The 20314-nt window shown below is 43.4% G+C and overlaps 1 protein-coding gene across 1 annotated transcript in view; it reads right to left on the bottom strand.

The window, feature by feature from the left end:
- Nucleotides 1–19588, bottom strand: part of SPNS2 (SPNS lysolipid transporter 2, sphingosine-1-phosphate) — a 145249-nt gene extending 125661 nt beyond the window's left edge. The window contains exon 1 of the mRNA XM_058164339.1: nt 19111–19588. Within this exon, the coding sequence (XP_058020322.1) occupies nt 19111–19456 (346 nt within the window). The 5' untranslated portion in view covers nt 19457–19588. The remainder of the gene's footprint in view (nt 1–19110) is intronic.
- Between the last annotated feature and the right edge of the window lie 726 nt (nt 19589–20314).

The raw sequence follows: 20314 nt of genomic DNA on the forward strand, positions 1-20314 counted from the left end.
GGAAATCAGCTTCTTTAGTCACATAATAAAACCACCCTGATGATGAAGTCAATATTACATCTTCAAGATGTCAACACCAGCAGATGTTTATGAGAGAGATCACCGAAGGAAGGTAATCAGCAGTTTCGGCAGCTGAGAAGAACAACCTTAAGACCTGGGGCAATCTTTAAAATTCATGCCATTGCGACAGCTTTTCATTTCTTCCTCTCTTTTTTTCTCCCTGCAGTGTTAAGACTAGAAATCTAGAACTGTTGCTGGGCTGGAGTTTTTGTTTCTAGGAGCAAAAGATGAGTGGTTTCAAAGGAAGGTGGCAGGAAGCGAAGAGCAGAGGAGTAGATGAATGAAGTTAATACAGCATTGCATGCCAAAACAATTAGACACAAAGATAGTCATCCCCACACAACCCCCCACCCCACCCCCCGTGCCATTATTCTGTTGAACACCTAATTCCCACAGCATTGTTTTAGGAATATAAAGATATTTACCAATGTAGTAGGCTGTATTGATATTATTACCCTTCTCATCTTCTCATCTTTCCTAATACCTTCTCCTATTAGTATCTATCATTTATCACTTGTTGTACCATGTGATTAATGATTGCGACTATGACTTATGATCTATGCTCTATTGCTTTGTTGTTTGCATGTACACTGAGAGCTGACGCACTGGAGACAAATTCCTTGTGTGTCCAATCACACTTGGTCAATAAAGAATTCTGTTCTCTTCTATTCTAAAATTACTAGAAAACTCATGCCCTGTTGGGACGTTGTTTCAGAGATATTTCCTTACCTAAATAGAGAAACAGAATGACCATTGTAAAAAAAAACAAAAAACACAGTGGGCGCAGGAATGACTTCCAACTCCCTGTGGCTTCCACATTGGTGGGAATAAGGCAGAGAGCCTCAGAAATTTTCCTCCCTTCTCTTTCCCTTTTCTAGCAGGTAGATAAGTGGCTGCTGCTGGGTAGAGGAGGGAACAGGGGTGAAATCCAGCAGGTTCTGACAGGTTCTGGAGAACCAGTAGCAGAAATTTTGAATAGTTCAGAGAACCGGCAAATATTTCACCTCTGGCTGGCCCCAGGAGTGGGGAGAGAATGGGGATTTTGTAGTACCTGTCCCCTGGAGTAGGGTGGGAATGGAGATTTTGCAGTGTCCTTTCCCTGGAGTGGGGTAGGAATGGAGATTTTGCAGTATTCTTCCTCTGCCACGCCCACCAGCCATGCCCACCCAGCCACATCATGCCCACCAAGCCACGCCCACAGAACTGGTAGTAAAAAAATTTGGATTTCACCACTGAGAGGGAATAAGGGATTGCAAGACTGGCTGGGAAACTGTCACAGAACGTTGAAAATAAAGATCATGTGACTGCAGCAGCAACCAGTAACAGTGAAGCAGCCACAACTTCCCCAAATTTTATTCACTCGGAAGCCATGGGTCCCAGATTTTGGATGTAAATTAAAGACACTTTATTTAAGGCACCCATTTAAGGCACTTTGATTCAAAATGTTGCCCTATGATTCACCATTTTACTCAGTTATGGTAAAAGTTGTGATAAGAGGTTTTGTAGTATACGGATGCATGGTACTGTGCCTTTCTGTTTTAAGAATAAGATTCCAGGGTCTCAGGTTGTGACTTCCCCAAAAGATATGCAAAAGCCAGGATGTGTCCCCCAGGGTCTCCAAAACTCATTGCCAATTAGCATTTTAACATGACAGAATAATTAAATATACGACTAGAGTCTAATAGCATTCATTAGATTTCATTTTAATTAGGGTGTAAATGAGCTCAATTTAAAATTAGATCTACCTGGCTCCACCTACCGTTTTTGAAATTAAGGCATTCGCCGCCCCACCCCCACTTCCCGACAGACTCATATGCCAAATCCTGGGAATCATCTAATGAAACCAGGAAATAACTCCAAGAGTTTTAGAAGAAGGCCGGAGAAGTTTCAACAGGCAGGATGCTCGCATGTACTCCCACTGTCTAGAGAAAGTCAAGGGTGTGTGCTCTACACCTTACAAGAGAAAGATCTGAATTTATTTGTACCAAGCGCTTTTTACAGGTAATGCAAAGGAGACAGGATCAGATAACTCGGAAGATAAATAGGTGCAAAGCCACATTTTATTCATACTGCAGAAGTTATGCATGCTAAGCACTCCCATCAGAGAAGATTAAATGATCTCTCAGAGTTATTACCTAACATTTTGCTTATTGGAAAATTCTTGGCAATCCGTCACTAGAAAACCTGAAAAGCATACTGGCATTGCAAAGATTCTACACAAATTGACATGCTGGCCTACAGTTAGTTATAACAATGGAATTGTAGCAAACCTTGCTCCAGTTCCTTGTCAGGTTATTGAGAACGTCAGTGTTCCAGATACAATTAACTTCAATTCCCATCACTGAGTAATCTAGGTTGGAGATGATGGGAGTTATGGTCCTAAGCTTCTGGAAGGAATCCAATTACAGATCAGGGGTGATATTCACTTACCTTCACTATTGGTTCGCAAATGTGAGTGCGCTCATGCGCACGCTTGCTTTACTCACATGCAACACCTCCGTGCATGTGCAGGAACTTCTGTGCATGCGCAGAGCATCAAAAATGGGACGTAATGACGTCCAGGCGGGTAGGTGGAGCCTCCTGCAATCGCCGCTATCGGTTTGCCCGAAACGGATAGAACCGGCTGAATACCACCACAGTTACAGATGCTTCATTGAATCTTTTCCCTCCATGCTGTTTTTTACAATAAGCAAACAATGGCTATTTCTTAGCCATACAGCTGTGGGTATATGTGAATGTGGTATCTATTTATTTATTTCCTTCAGCAAAGACAGTGTGGTATAGTGATCAGAACAGGTGCACAGTTTTTCCAGTGGATTCTTTTAAATAAAAACAAACTTTGCCTCCAGCATCCTATTTATTTGCCAGAAAAACAATAGGTTGCTTGGGTTTTTTGGAAAGGAAAAAGGAAGGAAGGAAGGAAGGAAGGAAGGAAGGAAGGAAGGAAGGAAGGAAGGAAGGAAGGAAGGAAGGAACCTCCGAGTCTCATAAAATCTCTATTTCTCAAAATAGAATAGAATAGAATAGAATAGAATAGAATAGAATAGAATAGAATAGAATAGAATAGAATAGAATAGAATTTTATTGGCCAAGTGTGATTGGACACACAAGGAATTTGTCTTGGTGCATATGCTCTCAGTGTACATAAAAGAAAAGATACGTTCATCAAGGTACAACATTTACAACATAATTGATGGTCAATATATCAATATAAATCATAGGGATTGCCAGCAACAAAGTTACAGTCATATAGTCATAAGTGGAAAGAGATTGGTGATGGGAACTATGAGAAGATTAATAGTAGTGCAGATTTAGTAAATAGTTTGACAGTGTTGAGGGAATTATTTGTTTAGCAGAGTGATGGCCTTTGGGAAAAAACTGTTCTTGTGTCTAGTTGTTCTGTTGTGCAGTGCTCTAACTGATGTGGTGTAGGGTTTCCTGCCTAAGCAGGGGGTTGGACTAGAAAGCCTCCAAGGTCATTTCCAACTCAGTTATTCTATTCTATTCAAAGGAAGGGAGGGAGGGAGGGAGGGAGGGAGGGAGGAAGGAAGGAAGGAAGGAAGGAAGGAAACTCCGTCTCTCATAAAATCTCTACTTCTCAATATAACCTATCTTACAAGCCCATTGCAAGAATAGAACAGAGTGGGGTGGGAAAACCAAATATGCTACATCAAACTCCAAAAAACCCCCAAAAAACAGCAGCTAATATTAACAACCAACTCAATATATTTGTTGTCGTATTGCCTGTAGATAAAAACCTTGCGCTTTTGATCAAGAATATAAATCATTGGGGAACTGTTAAGCCCTTCTTTTTCCCTGCCAACCAATCGGGTCCAATCTGGACCCCAGTTTTATAGCTGTATTCAAGTGAAAAGAACAAACGTTCACAAACAAGAGAGATGTTGAAGAGATTTGTGTTGCTGAGTCCCAAAGCACAAGGAGTTACTGCTTATGCCCATCAACCAAACATATTCCCACCCTGAAAAGAAGCTCATTTTTAAGGCAATCTGGAGAACCAGTAAGAAAACAAGAATAAGAATGATCATTTCCAGTTCTCCATTACATCTATGCAGTCAAAAACGTTAAAAGCAATACCAAAAAAAAAAAAAAAGTTAAGGCCTCACACTGCTGCATTTTGGTACCAGATACATAAATCAAGAATTATTACAGGGTTGAGGGAAGACAGCTTTGCCCAGTTATTTGCTACAAGGCTTGCCTCAATCGAAGAAGAAAACTCAGCCTGATTAAGCAAAACTCCCTGCATGAATTTACAGCAGATACAGGGATCCATCCCCAGAATCTGCTCACATTTAGCAACACAGCTTTCGTCTTAATTACACTTATAGTCTTTTCCCCCCTTAATAACTTTTAAAAACAAAGGCTTTTTAAAAGCCCAAAAAGTTAGAATCAGGGTGGAGAAGCAAATACAAGAATATATATATGCCAGATTTCCAAATGGAGAAAGAGCGTTCTCTGCCTTGAAGAAATAGTTAAAATCGGCAATTTTCACATTAACTCAGGGAAAAAATCTCAAGAGTCTGTTTTCTGCTGAAGTTTGGAGTGCACCTAAATCAGGTAATATAAAATCCATGACATAAACCCAACCATGCTTAGACAAAACCTTCTGGCTCTCTTTTCAGGGATACGTGTCTTCTTCCAGCAGACTCCACCCTATTCTTTTCCCTTACCTGCTACGTCATTTTCTTTTTTAATTTGACCCTTCAAAACGATCAGTTGCCTTGAGGGCTCTCTTAAACAACTATTGTATTCCTGCTAAATTTGGGATTTCTCCCCTCTAGTTTCACAATGCCCACATTCTGGCTGTAGTACAGGTAAGTCCTCGACTTATGACCAAAATTGAGCCCAACATTTCTCTTGCTAAGTGAGACATTGGTTAATGTCCATTTTACAACCTTTCTTACCACAGCTGGTAAGTAAATCACTGCAGCCGTTAAGTTAGGGATCTGGTTGTTAAGTCAATCTGGCCGCCCCATTGACTTTGTTCCTCAGTAGGTCACAAAATGGGATTGCATGACCTCAGGACAACGCAACCGTCATAACTATGAGTCAGTTGTGAAGCATCTGAATTTTGATCATGTGACCATGGGGATGCTGCCACGGCCTTAAGTGTGAAAACGGTCAAAAGTCTTTTTTTTTCCAGTGCTGTTGTAGCTTTGAACTAAATGAAGGGCTACCTGGATTTGATAACACTGAGAAAAGTACAATTTCACTTCGAGGCCTCTGCAGTAGGCAAAAAGAACAAGCTAGTGAAATGTTTAGGAAATTCAGTTGGATTCAGCACAGCTCATATAACTAGCTATCTGAATGTGTTGTTGAGAATAACCAGCTATCTGAATGTATTGGTGAGATTGATGTATAACACCAAGCCATGGTTTATACCAGTGGTGAAATCCTCCACGGGTTGGCACCGGTTTGCACCAACACGTGCTGCACGTGTGCGCATGCATAGTGAGCACCAAATGTGTGCTTCACACGGTAAGAGGAGCCATTTGAAGGTAAGTAGAACAACAAGGGGGAGAAGAACAGAATTTCCTGCTTTCTAGTGAATATAAATTGCGCAACACAGCTGATCGCCAGAAATACCAGTTCGCATGAACTGGTAACTTTCACTACTAACGGTTCACCCAAACCAGCACGAACCAGTAGCATTTCATCCCTGATTTATACCTAACCACCCACTGTGTATTTTAAACCATGGATCGTGGTTTTGTGTGTTGTACAAAGCCAGGAAATGATGGTTTATTTAATTAGAAACAATGATGAGGAACTCATTTTAGGATGTATGTGCCCAATGATCCTTATCTGGTAGCAATGGTTTCATCTTCTAGTGTCCGATCCTATTTTATCACTCATATTATTATTATTATTATTATTATTATTATTATTATTATTATTATTATTATTATTATTATTATTATTATTATTATTCACACTTTTATACCGCCCTATCTCCCTAGGGACTCAGGGCAGTTTACAGCCATATAAAAAAAACATATATATATATATAGGGTAAAACATTAATTTAAAAATATCTTGCTCATTAAACATTATTTATTTATTTATTTATTTAATCGCATTTTTATACCGCCCTATCTCCCAAGGGACTCAGGGCGGTTGTGGGTTCAAGAAGTGGGTTCGTTCCCACAATACAATATATTCAAATGACTCAGCCCCATTTTCACCTGATTTAATATGTTGTGTGAACCCAGCTTTGCAGTTAGATCTCAAAAATTGACGCTTGGCAACTTATGCCCACTACACACTTCAAGGTAGCATCAATCCAGCAGTTTTTCCTACCATTCTCCTTCAATTTAATTAAAGAGAATTTGCTTTACAAATTGTTTCAGAGGATAAGAGAATTTGGGGGACTGTGGACTTATTTAATTATAAGATAGCCCAGGGCAAAATGTGAAGGTTCTATATTTTATTCCCAAGCTTCCATTCACTTCCAAGAGGACTTTTCAATCCTGCCCTTGTTTTTTCCCATCACGGAAGATTCCTGCCCTCTAGAAATTTATTAATTTAATGTAATTTATTCATAGGCTGCCTCCCAAATGACTCAGGGGGTTTTACAACTAAAAACAAATTCCTCCAGGAAATTCTTGCTACTGCTGGAGAAATAAAATCAATCACTCCATTCCTTGGCCCCAAAATCAGAGGAAGTTTTTCCCCCAAGGTGCTCTTGCAGCTCAGCTCTGTTTCAAACGTGAGAGGTTTTTGGCTTCACGAGAATGAAAACTCTTTCAGCATTTGCAAAAGAGGAAGACTGAGCAATGGATCAGGACTTCACATATACTGGAGCAAACCAGCAAGCCCTCGGAGAAGATAATTAAGTCTCACCAAGGTTCCTGAATTGTACACGAGAATGGGTGTGCTTCAAATGACTTCTCCATAGGAACAGTAACATAAAAGAATAGGATAGGATAGGATGGGATGGGATGGGACAGGACAGGACAGGACAACAGAGCTGGAAGGGACCTTGGAGGTCATCTAGTCCAACCTCCTGCTTAGGGAGGAAACTCTACACCACTTCAGACAAATGGTTCTTAAAAACGTCCAGTGTTGGAGCATTCACAACTTCTGGAGGCAAGTTGTTCCACTGATGAATTGTTTTAACTGTCAGGAAATTTCTCCTTAGTTCTAAGTTGCTTCTCTCCTTGATTCATTTCCACCCATTGCTTCTTGTCATACCTTCAGGTGCTTTGGAGAATAGTTTGACTCCCTCTTCTTTGTGGCAGCCCCTGAGATATCGGAACACTGCTATCATGTCTCCCCTAGTCCTTCTTTTCATTAAACTAGACATACCCAGTTCCTGCAACCGTTCTTTATATGTTTTAGCCTCCAGTCCCCTAATCCTCTTTGTTGCTCTTCTCTGCACTCTTTCAAGAGTTTCAGCATCTTTTTTACATCGTGGCGACCAAAACTGAATGCCGTATTCCAAGTGTGGCCTTACCAAGGCCTTATAAAGTGCATTAACACTTCACGTGATCTTGTTTCTATCTCTCTGTTTATGCAGCCTAGAACTGTGTTGGCTTTTTTGGCTGCTGCTGCACACTGCTGGCTCATATTTAAATGGTTGTCCACTAAGACTCCAAGATCCATCTCACAGTCACTGCTATTGAGAGGGATCTTAAAGAGAGGATTGTCAACCCAGAATTTTGGAAATGAGAAACTGGAAGCCAGAAGAAGGTAGAGATCTGCCAAAGAGGTGCAAAGGATGAGTCAGAAGCACTGATGCCTTGCCAAACAGCATTCCGGAGGTGCCAAAGGATAATGTGTCTTCTCCCCGGAAGTATTATTTGCAAGGAGGGAAGTACACTGTGCCAGTAGCTACCTGTGGAATGTGGCTTGGCAAATGTCTCGGCTATTCTGTCACCAGAGTCCTTTCCTACTCAGGATGACAAGGCCCGGGCTCATATCCTCTGCATTTCCCTTCCTAGAAGTGAAGACAGACAAGTCAGGTGTTGCCGATTGTTTTCAGGTGACCCACGTTCCCATTGCTGCAGCTCTGCCTATATGCGTAATTTCATTCCAGAAATAGATGCAGATTGCACATATATGATCCAGGTGAATACAGATATGCTATGATTATTCTACTGTGGTTTAGTCAAGGCTTGTTGAAATTCAGGCAAAAAGTAAAATCTATTAACACTGGGAACTTGAAAACAAATGAGGAAGAAGAGAATGGCAAATGATTTTATGGATGTATTTATTTGCTAACTTACTTGCTTACTTACCTACTTACTTATTTACATATCAATCGAATTTATTAATCACCCATCTTACCACAGGGTGGCTTGCAATTTTAAAATATTGTAATATTTTCTGTACTGTTGACAAGAAAACCCAAGGAAACGTTATTTTAGCCACTAACCTGAACTGAGGAAACCTACTTTTTTCACCCATGATCCAACTCACATGTTACACTAGGTTTAAGGCTCTTGCAGCTGAGCACGATGAATGATTAATTCATTTTAAAATATTAATTTTAGACAGAAATGCCAACTATGAACGATTAACATTTTGTATCTCTCCTTACATGTCCATGTGTATGTGCATATATGTATGTTTGTATGTATACATATATGTACATACACACACACACACACACAAATATATGGCTATTTTTTTTCATTACCTTGGGCAGCTGCATTTCCCTTTGTAACGTGAGCCACACAGGATACGTATATCCATTACTAAACACTTCAATTACCTTGGTGATTCGGTCATATGCCATATTATGATTCTAGCCCTCATTGTTTTGGTTACACACTATGCCATCACTGGGATTGAGTGAAGTCCCTGGGTTTGAGTGCCAAACTAGGGAATACGCCAGAGCTACATCCAATGAGTTCTGCAGTAGCTGAAAGAATTGGTTGCATTCAACCCAATGTTTCTCAAACTTGGCAAATTTAAGATTTCAATTCCCAGAATTTATTTATTTATATAGTCAAGTATCAAGTTATCACCTCACTTTTAGGTGACAATAAAACAAGTAAAAACAAAAAGTACATTTATATTATATATTTTAACAAAAATAAAAACATGTAGCAGCTACCCAGGGGTCTCTCTCTATTTGTCTCTCTGATAGATAGAGATAGATAGATAGACATACATACATACATACATACACATATATATATACATACATTCACAGGTAAAGGTAAAGGTTCCCCTCGCACATATGTGCTAGTTGTTCCCGACTCTAGGGGGCAGTGCTCATCTCCGTTTCAAAGCCAAAGAGCCAGCGCTGTCCAAAGACGTCTCCGTGGTCATGTGGCTGACTCAATGCCAAAGGCGCACGGAACGCAGTTACCTTCCCACCAAAGGTGGTCCCTATTTTTCTACTTGCATTTTTTACGTGTTTTCGAACTGCTAGGTTGGCAGAAGCTGGGACAAGTAAGGGGAGCTCATCCCGTTACACACACTAGGGATTCGAACCGCTGAACTGCCGACCTTTCGATTGACAAGCTCAGCATCTTAGCCACTGAGCCATCACATCACATGCATACATACATACATACATACATACATACATTTATATATATATATATGTAGGTCTTTGGTTATTCAGGTTTTCTCCCGCGTAAAATTGGAAGTGTCTTGGCGACGTTTCAACGAAGTCTCATTTGTCATCTTCAGGCTTCAGCTTCGTGCTTCTGCGAGCAAGCTCCCAGAAAACATAAAAAACAGAAAACAGAAAACACCCGCGAAAACCTCAGAAAACACACACACACACACACACACACACACACACACAGAGAGAGAGAGAGAGAGACATATATGTCTGTCTGTCTGCATGTGTATTTGTATATAATTTATTTGCTGTCCGTCTTGTCAGAAGGAGACTAAGTATCCCTTAATAAGTGGTTTTCTTTATTTTGTTATGTTAAGAAGAAAAATAAAAATAAAAATACTACATTGATAGTACAAGCTCAGGGGCAGTTTTTAAATCTGAAGTTCCCACGGGAACCCAAAGTTCAAAATATTTACTCCCAGGTATCAGGAAATGAGTTCACAGATACCAGGTCATCTCTCACCCATCCAGTTTAGTCGGTGACTTATTCTTAGGCCAAGCGAGAGAGCGAGAGAGAAAAGAGAGCCGGGACGACCAAGGCAGAAACCACACCTCAGTTCTGACACACGCGGGATTAGTGGCCTTGTAGATGTACCAACCTCTGGCTCCCTTAACTCCTCCGCAGAAGAGGCCTCTGCCTACTTTCCCCAGCACCTGCATTATTCATGAGCAAAAGATGCTTTGAAGGCATTCAAGAGCCGAGAGCCGCGTGTGCTAATTGCCACCTGTCCTGAGATACAAACCGGATTTTTCACCCGGTGACCTTATTCATCCGCACTCACTCAGGCAAACAGAGGCACACAAGCATATACCTACACACATACACACATACACTGCCGACACTCGTCTGGAGCTGCGAGTTGCTTCACCCAAGGACTGAATCACTGATTCCAAATTAGAGGGAGCCAGGATGTGGGTTGGGGTGGGGGGCCCCCTTTGGTACAGCCTCAGTAATTAAACCGGGCTAATTTTTTTTCATTACCTTGGGCTGCTGCATTTCCATTTGCAACGTGAGCACACAGGATATGCACACCCATTATCCTTCAATTACCTTGGTGACTCTGTCACATGCCACGTTAACTTCTAAGATCCTAGCCCTCCGTTTTTTGGTTTTACACACACACACACACAAAACCGCCATTGCTGGGATTAAGTGAAGCCCCAAGGTCTGAGTGCCGAACTAGGGAATGCACCACAGAGCTACAGTAAATCCCAGGAGCGGTGCAGTAGCTGAAAGAATTGGACGCGTTTAGCAGCCCCAGCGTTTCTCACACTTGGCAACTTTTCAGATGTGTAGATTTCCAGAGTTCCCCTGTCAGCCATGCTGGCTGGGGAATTCTGGCAGGTGAAATGCATACCTCTTAAAGTTGCCCGATGAAGAAATTGAGCAGAGAATGAACAAAGGACCACTGCAAATAATAATAATAATAATAATAATAATAATAATAATAATAATAATAACAACAACAACAACAACAACAACAACAACAACAACAACAACAACAACAACAACAACAACAAAAAATGGAGCAGGCTTACTGCTTTCTCCCGATGGCGAAACTAGAACCTGCAGGTGGAAACTGCAGAGAAACCATTTAGAGATAAATATTAGGAGACAGGTTGCAGTGCAAAGGAGCTATTCAAGAGGAGAATAGATTCCTTTTGAAGGGGATGAGCCCTCCTTCAATGCAGAAATCAGGCGGGGATGGAAGTGTCAACTGGAAAAGCTGCTAAAGCTCTTTTCTGAATTAATTAGATTCTGAATTAAATGCAAGTAGTCCTCGACTTAGGACCACAACGGAGCCCAACATTTCTGTTGCTAAAGGAGACATTTGTTAAAGTGCATTCTGACCCATTTTACAACCTTCCTTGCCCCAATTGTTGAGTGAATCACTGCAGTTATTAAGCTAGTATCACCGTCGTTAAGCAAATCTGGCTTCCTCATTGACTTTTTTTTGTTTTTTTGTTTACATTTATACCCCGCCCTTCTCCGAAGACTCAGGGCGGCTTACAGTGTATAAGGCAATAGTCTCATTCTATTTGTATATTTTTACAAAGTCAACTTATTGCCCCCCCAACAATCTGGGACTTTGCTTGTCAGAAGGTTGCAAAAGCGGATCACGTGATCCCGGGGACACTGCAAGCGTCATAAATGGGAGCCAGTTGCCAAGTGTTCCAATGATGATCACATGATCCCGGTGCAATGGTTGTAAGGGTGAAAAATGGCCATACGTCACTTTAGTTGGTGCCGTTGTAATTTCGAACTGTCACTAAACGAACTGTTGTTACAGGATTATTTGTAAGGAATTTAATAGTCGTTCCTAACTTTAGGGGGCGGTGCTCATCTCCGTTTCAAAGCCGAAGAGCCAGCACTGTCCGAAGACGTCTCCGTGGTCATGAGGCCGGCATGACTCAACGCCAAAGGCGCACGGAACGCTGTTACCTTCCCACCAAAGGTGGTCCCTATTTTTTCACTTGCATTTTTTACGTGCTTTCGAACTGCTAGGTTGGCAGAAGCTGGGACAAGTAACGGGAGCTCACCCTGTTATGCGGGGGTGAGGACTTGCTGTAGTCCTCAGATCAAACTTGCTTTAGTCCTCAGATCAAGCCCAACATTTCCATTGCTAAGCAAGACAGTCGTTAAGTGAGTTTTGCTCCATTCTCCTGCCACAGTTGTTAAATGAATCACTGCAATTGTTAGTAACACAGTTGTTAAGAGAATCTGGCTTCCCCACTGACTTTGCTTGTCAGAAGGTTGCAAAAGGGGATCATGTGACCCCAGGGACACTGAAATCATCATAAATACGAACCAGTTGCCAAGCATCTGAATTTTGATTATGTGACCCTTGGGCACACCGAGCAGTCGTAAGTGTGAAAAACAGACATAATTCACTTTTTTTAGTTCCGTTCCATATTCGAACAGCCACTAAATGAATGGTTATAGGTTGAGGACTACTTGTAGTTGCATTCACACAATGCACTTAAGCAAGCCACTGAATTTAGCCCTTTGCTGAGCCTGCATCGTACATGGAGCTGAAAAGTAGGTTGGGTTGACACAACCATCTATGTCACAAAAAAGGAGCAGCACATATCCTGTCGGGTTTTAAAGTTCCTTGTAACACACTCAAGAGGGCTCAGGATGCGCGCCTTAGCATGATTCATCCTAACTCTAGGCTTACTCTGAGCAAAGCCCATATGCCCATGCCAATCACACACCTTTCACAGCCTGTTGGACCACAAGAGATACACCAAACCATCTTGCAATGTCAACATTCATGGTTGACGACTCGACGGTGAGAATACCTAGCATTATTATTACTATTCTTCTTCTCATCCTTACTAGTACCCATGTCTTCCCACTTATGGCTATATCCATGTTGCGTGTATCTATATTGTTTTTATTGTTTCCTAGTATAATTTGATTGCTTATTAGTATCCTATGACTATCACTAAGTATTGTATCTTATGATTCTTGGCGAATATATTTTATTTTTTCTTTTACGTACACTGAGAGCATATGCACCAAAGACAAATTCCTTGTTTGTCCAATCACACTTGGCCAATAAAGAATTCTATTCTATTCTATTCTATTCTATTCTATTCTATTCTATTCTATTCTATTCTATTCTATTCTATTCTATTCTATTCTATTCTATTCTATTCTATTCCATTCCATTCCATTCCATTCCATTCCATTCCATTCTATTCTATTCTATTCTATTCTATTCTAGCAGGAGGCTACGGGCAGCTGAGATTGGTTTCACGCCCATACCTGGCCGTACTAAACTCATGTAGAATTTTACCATGTGAAGCTCCCAGGTTTTGCTAAAGCAGGCTGCTTAACCGTGATTTCCTGAATAAGCGTCACTTGGCTTGTTCACAAATCATAGAAAGCCAAAACCAAACAAACACAAGATGTCTTAGTCTGGGATATGAAGTCAGTAACCTCAACGAAGTATCTTTTCTTCTGACAAATCAAAAGCTGAGTTAAAGAGGGAAATGGTTAGAACATGCAACAATTAAAGAGAGGTCACTTTCCAAGAAACTGCCCGATATTGGCCAAAATCTGTTTACACAGGCGTTTCCTGGTCACCATCTTTTCCCCACAATTGACATCTTAACCAGCTCCTGGCTCCCCCTTTCTCAAGTATGAGATTTTTTCTAATACGTAAGCAGATTTCTCCCAAAGATAAGAATATTTTTTTTTAAAAAAAAACCATTGTCCTCCCTTTATTCCTATGTGAGACATTTAAAAACTTTTATTTCTCTTAAGCACACACACATAACAATAGGAAGCTTTGTTGGATATGTATGATGTTGAATTAGCATGAGGGATTTTGGTATCGTAATAACCTTCCAGATAAACACAAATCCTTATTCCAGCACTTGCTTTTCTGCTACCTGAAAAATTTACAACCAGGTGAAAAAGGAACAGCCCTTTCCTAAAATTTATTCATAGGAGTTATCAATCACTTTTAATCTAGATGAAAATTTGATCTTAATAGGAGTTATTGATCACCTTAATCTAGATCAGGGTTTCTCAACCTTGGCAAAACTTTAAAATGTGTGGACTTCAACTCCCAGAATTCCTCAGCCGGCTGGCTAAGGAATTCTGGGAGTTGAAGTCCAGACATCCTAAAGTGGCCAAGGTTGAGAAATCCAGAACTAGGTGGATTGAATACTGTTTACAGGTGTGCTGCAGCAGGAGCAGCGGTGGATTTCCAAAATTCTTACCACCGGTTCGCCCCGCCCATCCCACTTGTTTCGTGTGTGTGCGCCTTCCGCGCATGCGCCCGGCTTTCCGCACATTGTTCACTTGCATGCCTTCCACGCATGCGCCCGGCCTCAAAAACGTGCCTAAATAGGCCGTCATAGAGCTACTACCGGTTCACCTGAAACTGGTATGAACTGGCTGAATACCACTTCTGAGCAGAACAGCAATGCAGGGCAATAATAATGAGTAATAAGACTGTGACAACAACACAACAAGCAATAAACAAGCAATAAAAGCACACTGGTGCTGATTATTCTATAAATCAGACTCAAAAGTCTTTTCAGAAATGTCATAAAGGTGGGGGCCACCATTAGTGGAGGAGAAGAGCCCCCACAAAGAATGGTTGCCACTTATCTCCCTCCCACTACACCTCACAATAGGGGAGACTTTTAGAAGTCTCTTGTCATCCAGATGGGTAGAAAGATTCTATTTAGGAAAGCTGATTTCTTAGATACCAAGTTCATATGTTTTATATATATAGGATTTTATATGCCGTAACCAGGCAGCTTCTTCAGTGGTGGTATAACATAGCAGTAATGGGACTGACCAATAAGCACACAGCCCTCTCTTTTTTTTGGTCTCAGCTGAAGTTTCAGGTGGTTTTCAAAGGCATGAAATGACAATAAATGACAGTAATCCATACTAAGGATGATTAGGGCATGAGTAACCATTCTCAGACCAACCTGTTCCAAGTAAGAAACAACTGACACACCAAACAGAGCTACTCCACGGGGTCCTTGGTGCTCTCTGAGTTTGGTTGTTTCTTTATAGACATTTCATTACCCAACTAGGTACCATCATCAGTGCTAGAAAGGAGTGGTCCAATGTCCTCTGGGACAGAGCTTCCACCCTCACGCACATCTAACAAGAAAAGTGGATTCAGAGGACTCAAGGATTACAGGCCTGCCCTCAAGCTACTTCTCTTGGCTGGGTCGAGTCTGGAGCCTGTTTCTTCTAGTACAGATCCTGAAAACCTCGTGGCACCAGAACTTCAGCAGCATCTTCATTGGGCTCAGAGGTGTAAAACTGGCTGTCATCATTATATCGATGACCAACATCCTTTCTCCATATAGATCTTCAACAGAGCTTTGCATTTTCTAAACACTGATACTAGAGGCTTGCTAATTTCAAAACTGGAAGATCTTTCCAATGTCACAGCAAGCCACTACTGTGTCTATGCCTGAGTGAGACAGCAAGCCTCACCCTGCATCTTGCAAGATGATGGCAAATCCATTGGCACTCAGTACATGGCATCTTTCTCTATCCTACCACTTTTTAAACCTATTGGGACTTTAACTAGGGTCCCCATTCTTTGGGTGCCAAGTGGGGGGGTGTCGCTGCCCTAGGAATTGCCTACCTGTTACCAATTCCAGATATTCAGTGTTTATAATTAGTATTGGTGCTAAAGTCTGGCATATATTATCTGGAGTTGGTATAGTGGGTATGAAACCAGCTATTGTGATTTGGAATAATGGTTATGTCAGTGTAAGATAAAGCGCGAGTACAATTACAGTACTGTGACTTAGAGCAAGGCATGAAAAAAATATTTTTAGCTTTAGATAGAATAGAATAGAATAGAATAGAATTTTATTGGCCAAGTGTGATTGGACACACAAGGAATTTGTCTTGGTGCATATGCTCTCAGTGTACATAAAAGAAAAGATACGTTCATCAAGGTACAACATTTACAACACAATTGATGATCAATATATCAATATAAATCATAAGGATTGCCAGCAACAAGTTATAGTCATACAGTCATAAGTGGAAAGAGATCGGTATATACATATATATATATATATATATATATATATATATATATATATCTGCATATATGCTAGATCAACATTAGTAAAGACAATATGCAGGTAATTCTCGATTTGCAACTACAATTGGGACTAGAATTTCGGTTGTTAAAGCGAAGTTTGTGAGTGAGTCCCACCCATTTTTACGACCTTTTTGCCACAATTAATTACTGCAGCTGTTAAGTGAAACACAAGGTTGTTAAGCAAATCCAGCTTCCTTCATTGGCTTTGCTTATCAGGGGTCAGCTAGGATGGTGGCAAATGATGACCTGATACCCCCCCCCAAGACAATCCAACCATCATAAATACACACTAGTTGGCAAGCACCCAATTTTTGATTACCTGACCATGAGGATACTACGACGGTTGTAAACCACCTTTTTCAATCATGTTTTAACTTTGAACAGTCACTAAACAAAGGACTGTAAGTCGGAGACCATCTGTACTTCAGTGCAACTATTCTCAACCTATAGTCTTCCAAATACGTCAGACGGCAAACCTTGTTATCCTCAACCTGCCTGACAACAGACATGGGAAGACCAGATTCCCATCCCTTTGTCAAAATGAATGGCCACTGAATGGCCTGTGGGAAATTGTCATACCTAAAATCGAGGCTTATCTTGTTTTAATAATAAAGAGCCCCTTTGAAAGGGCTCCGTGAAAACCTGGAATTTAGAGGCATCCAAATTCAGAGGCAAACTCACAGAACCTAGCCTTTTCTTCCTAACTCCGCCTTGCCACATTTCTGTGAGGCAGGAAAATAAGAATTTTTTTTCCTCTCTGACCACTAGAACAAAGAAAAAAGGCCTGCACTTCGCTCAGGAATAGATTTAGTCTACTGACTGCGCTAAAACTGATATATCAAGCTCTTGTGTCCTTTGACAGAACACATTTTCAAGGGAAAACTCATTCATTCACAGATGCACGCAGCTCCTCTTCAACATATCAGAGGGGGGGCTGCGGTAGCCCCTTTTCTTACCAAATTTATTAGTCGGAATAGATGCTAACAGACTCCCAATTCTTTGGCATCAAAACTCAGATCTCCCCTTGCAATTTCTTTAATATAGGGGTTTTTTTTTCCCTGAAGCAACACCCCAAAAGCAAAACCCTCCCCTATTTTCTCATTTCAAAGGGAATGCTTTCATGTCCCTGTTGCACAGAGAAGTCAGAAGGGCTTTCAAAGACCATATAGTCCAACCCTCTGCAATGTGCAGAAGGGAAAAAGCAAGGAAACTGTGCACTCCTTTCTTTTTAAACACCTTTGGGGATAAAAAAAAAACCCCAATCTCCATAAGATGACTATTCCGGCATGTGCAGCTAAAAGAAGTCTGCTTAAAGCAGATGCTTTTTCTTCTTTGAATAAACCCACCCCGGGGAAGTGGAGAATATAAGTTCTGTTTTTGTTGGTTGCATCCAGGGTTATTGTCAATACACAAGAATTCCTACCACTCCATTTTCAAAGTCGCCCTTATCTCCCTCGCAACAGCTTTACTTGTCACTCTTGGAGCATTCAGATAAGTCCTTTAGATTCCCTCTGTCAACACAACAACGGCAGACCCATGCGCCTGTGCACACACAAACACACACACACTTCGAGGGACAAACCCAGAGAAGTACACCAAACAGTAGAGAGAATCACTCCGCTGCCCCTACGATACAAATCCCAATTATTGGAAAACTGAAGGGGGAGGGACAATTCATGACAACGTAGAAGACAATGGTGCAAATTTCCTTTTGCAGGCTGAGGAGGATTGGGGTGGGGGGGAGGCGTTCTTGTGCCCTAAGCAACGCAATTCATCCATGGCAAACCGGGAAAGAAACAGAGCAAGGCTATCTAGAATGGGCATCTTTCAGATCTGGAGAGAGAGAGAGAGAAAAAAACCCTTTTAAGAGAACATTTTCTCTATACAAATATATCTATCTATCTATGCACACATTCATTCATTCATTCATTCATTCTCTCTTTGGCCGGCTAAAAACCCTGAAGCTCCTACCCAGATCATCCTGAAGCCGGTCAGTTCTTTTCTTTCTCCAGTTTTAAGAGAAGCGGGGCCAGAAGTGCAAAATATCCCTGTCCCCTTCTGCCAAAGGAACCCCACACACACACATGGATCGTTTGTTTGTACCCCGGGGTCAAAGCGCCGGCCAGGATCTCTTTTGTACCCAGCGCAAGTTGCCTCTTCGCAACAACAGCAGGGCTGAACGGTCCCTGCGGCAGCCAGATGAGCGAGCGAACGAGTAAGAGAGCGAGCGAGCGCACAGATGGAAGCCGGGCAAAGTGCTCGCTAGGGAGCTTGAGGAAGGCAGCGTGGAGGGCGGAAAAAAAAAAGACAAACGGCCGAGAGAAAGAGGGACATGAGAGAGAGAGAAGCGAGAAGAGGAGCCGGAGTGGAAGAGGAAGGAAGGAAGGAAGGAAGGAAGGAAGGAAGGAAGGAAGGAAGGAAGGAAGGAAGGAAGGAAGGAGGGGGGAGGAATGAAAGGAAGAAAAAGGGAGGACAAAAAAAAAAAGAATCGGGAGAGGAAAAAACCGAACCGCGGGTGGCAGCGTGGAAGGACGGAGGGGAGAGGAAGGGAAAAAGGGAAACGCTCAAACGGGAGGAAGGAAAAAAGCCGCGGTCGATGAAACCAGCCGGCGCCGAACGGGGCATATATCCAGGCGGACACGGGGAAAGGAAGCGGGGAGAGGGGGGAAAGAGGAGGAGGACGAGCCGGTCTGCGGAGGGGGGAGAGAGAGAGAGAGAGAGACGCGCGGTTCCAAGCAGCCCGGCAAGGGAGGGGAGGGGAGGGGAGGGGAAGCCGAGGCGAAAGGGGAGAAAAGAGCGAGGAAGGGAAGCCGGATTCCCGAGCGCCGGACGCGGCCAAGACGGTCTCACCTGCCACGGTGTACCTGTCCAGGTAGTTGAGGACGTTGCCCACGCTGAGGATGGCGGCGGCTGCCACGCGGGCTCTGCCCAAGCTGGGAGCCGCGCCGGGCGCCGCCTGGCAGCCCCTCTCGGCGTTGCCGGCGCTCTTGCCTCCTCCGCCGGGCGCCGGGAGAGCGCCGGAGAGCGTCTGCACCTCGCCGGCCCGTCCGCAACAACCCCGATCTCCGCCGCCGCCGCCGCCGTCGTCTTCCTCCTCGTCGTCGTCGCCGGCCACCGCAGTCGCCGAGACCCGAAGGCGTCCGCCGCAGCCGGGGGGGCCGCTGCCCGACGAGCCGTCGCTCTCCAGGCACATCATGAGCCGCGGCGCTGAAGGAGACGCACCTGCTGCCCCGGCCGCCCGATCAGCGCCGCATCTTGGCTGCCTCGTCCGCCGAGTTCGCCCGCCCCGCGCGCCGCCTGGTTGGCTGCGACGCCCGCCCCGCCCCGCCCCTGCGCTCCCGAGGCGGCCCGGGGACGCCCGCGGAGAGCCCGGCGGTGGCGCGCCGCCTTCGGGCCGGGCTCCGGACGCGCTGGCCTGAAAGGGACGGGTGGACGGGCGCCCCTCGCGCCGGATGGAGTCCCCCCCCCTCCCCGGGGAAGGACTGGAGGCGAGCTGCGAGGTCCCTTCCAGTTCGGTTGCTTGGTTGAGCTACATCCCGCCTTCCGTTGAGGTGCCTGGAAAGGGTTGCCATTCAGGGGTGAAATCCAGCAGGTTCTGACAGGTTCGGTAGTGGAAATTTTGAGCAGTTCGGAGAACCGGCAAATATCACCTCTGGCTGGCCCCAGAGTGGGGTGGGAATGGAGATTTTGCAATATCCTTCCCTCAGGAGTGGGGTGCGAATGGAGATTTTGCAATATCCTTCCCTCAGAAGTGGGGTGGGAATGGGGATTTTGCAGTATCCTTCCCTCAGGAGTGGGGTGGGAATGGAGATTTTGTAGTATCCTTCCCCCAGGAGTGGGGTGGGAATGGGGATTTTGCGGTATCCTTCCCCTGGGGTGGGGAGGGAATGGAGATTTTGCAATATCCTTCCCTCAGGAGTGGGCTGGGAATGGGGATCTTGCAATGTCCTTCCCCTGGACTGGGGAGGGAATGGAGATTTTGCAATATCCTTCCCCCAGGAGTGGGGTGGGAATGGAGATTTTACAATATCCTTCCCCCCGGAGTGGAGTGGGA

The sequence above is a fragment of the Ahaetulla prasina genome, chromosome 1, assembly GCF_028640845.1.
Source record: "Ahaetulla prasina isolate Xishuangbanna chromosome 1, ASM2864084v1, whole genome shotgun sequence".
In the NCBI taxonomy this organism is placed as follows: Eukaryota; Metazoa; Chordata; class Lepidosauria; order Squamata; family Colubridae; genus Ahaetulla; species Ahaetulla prasina.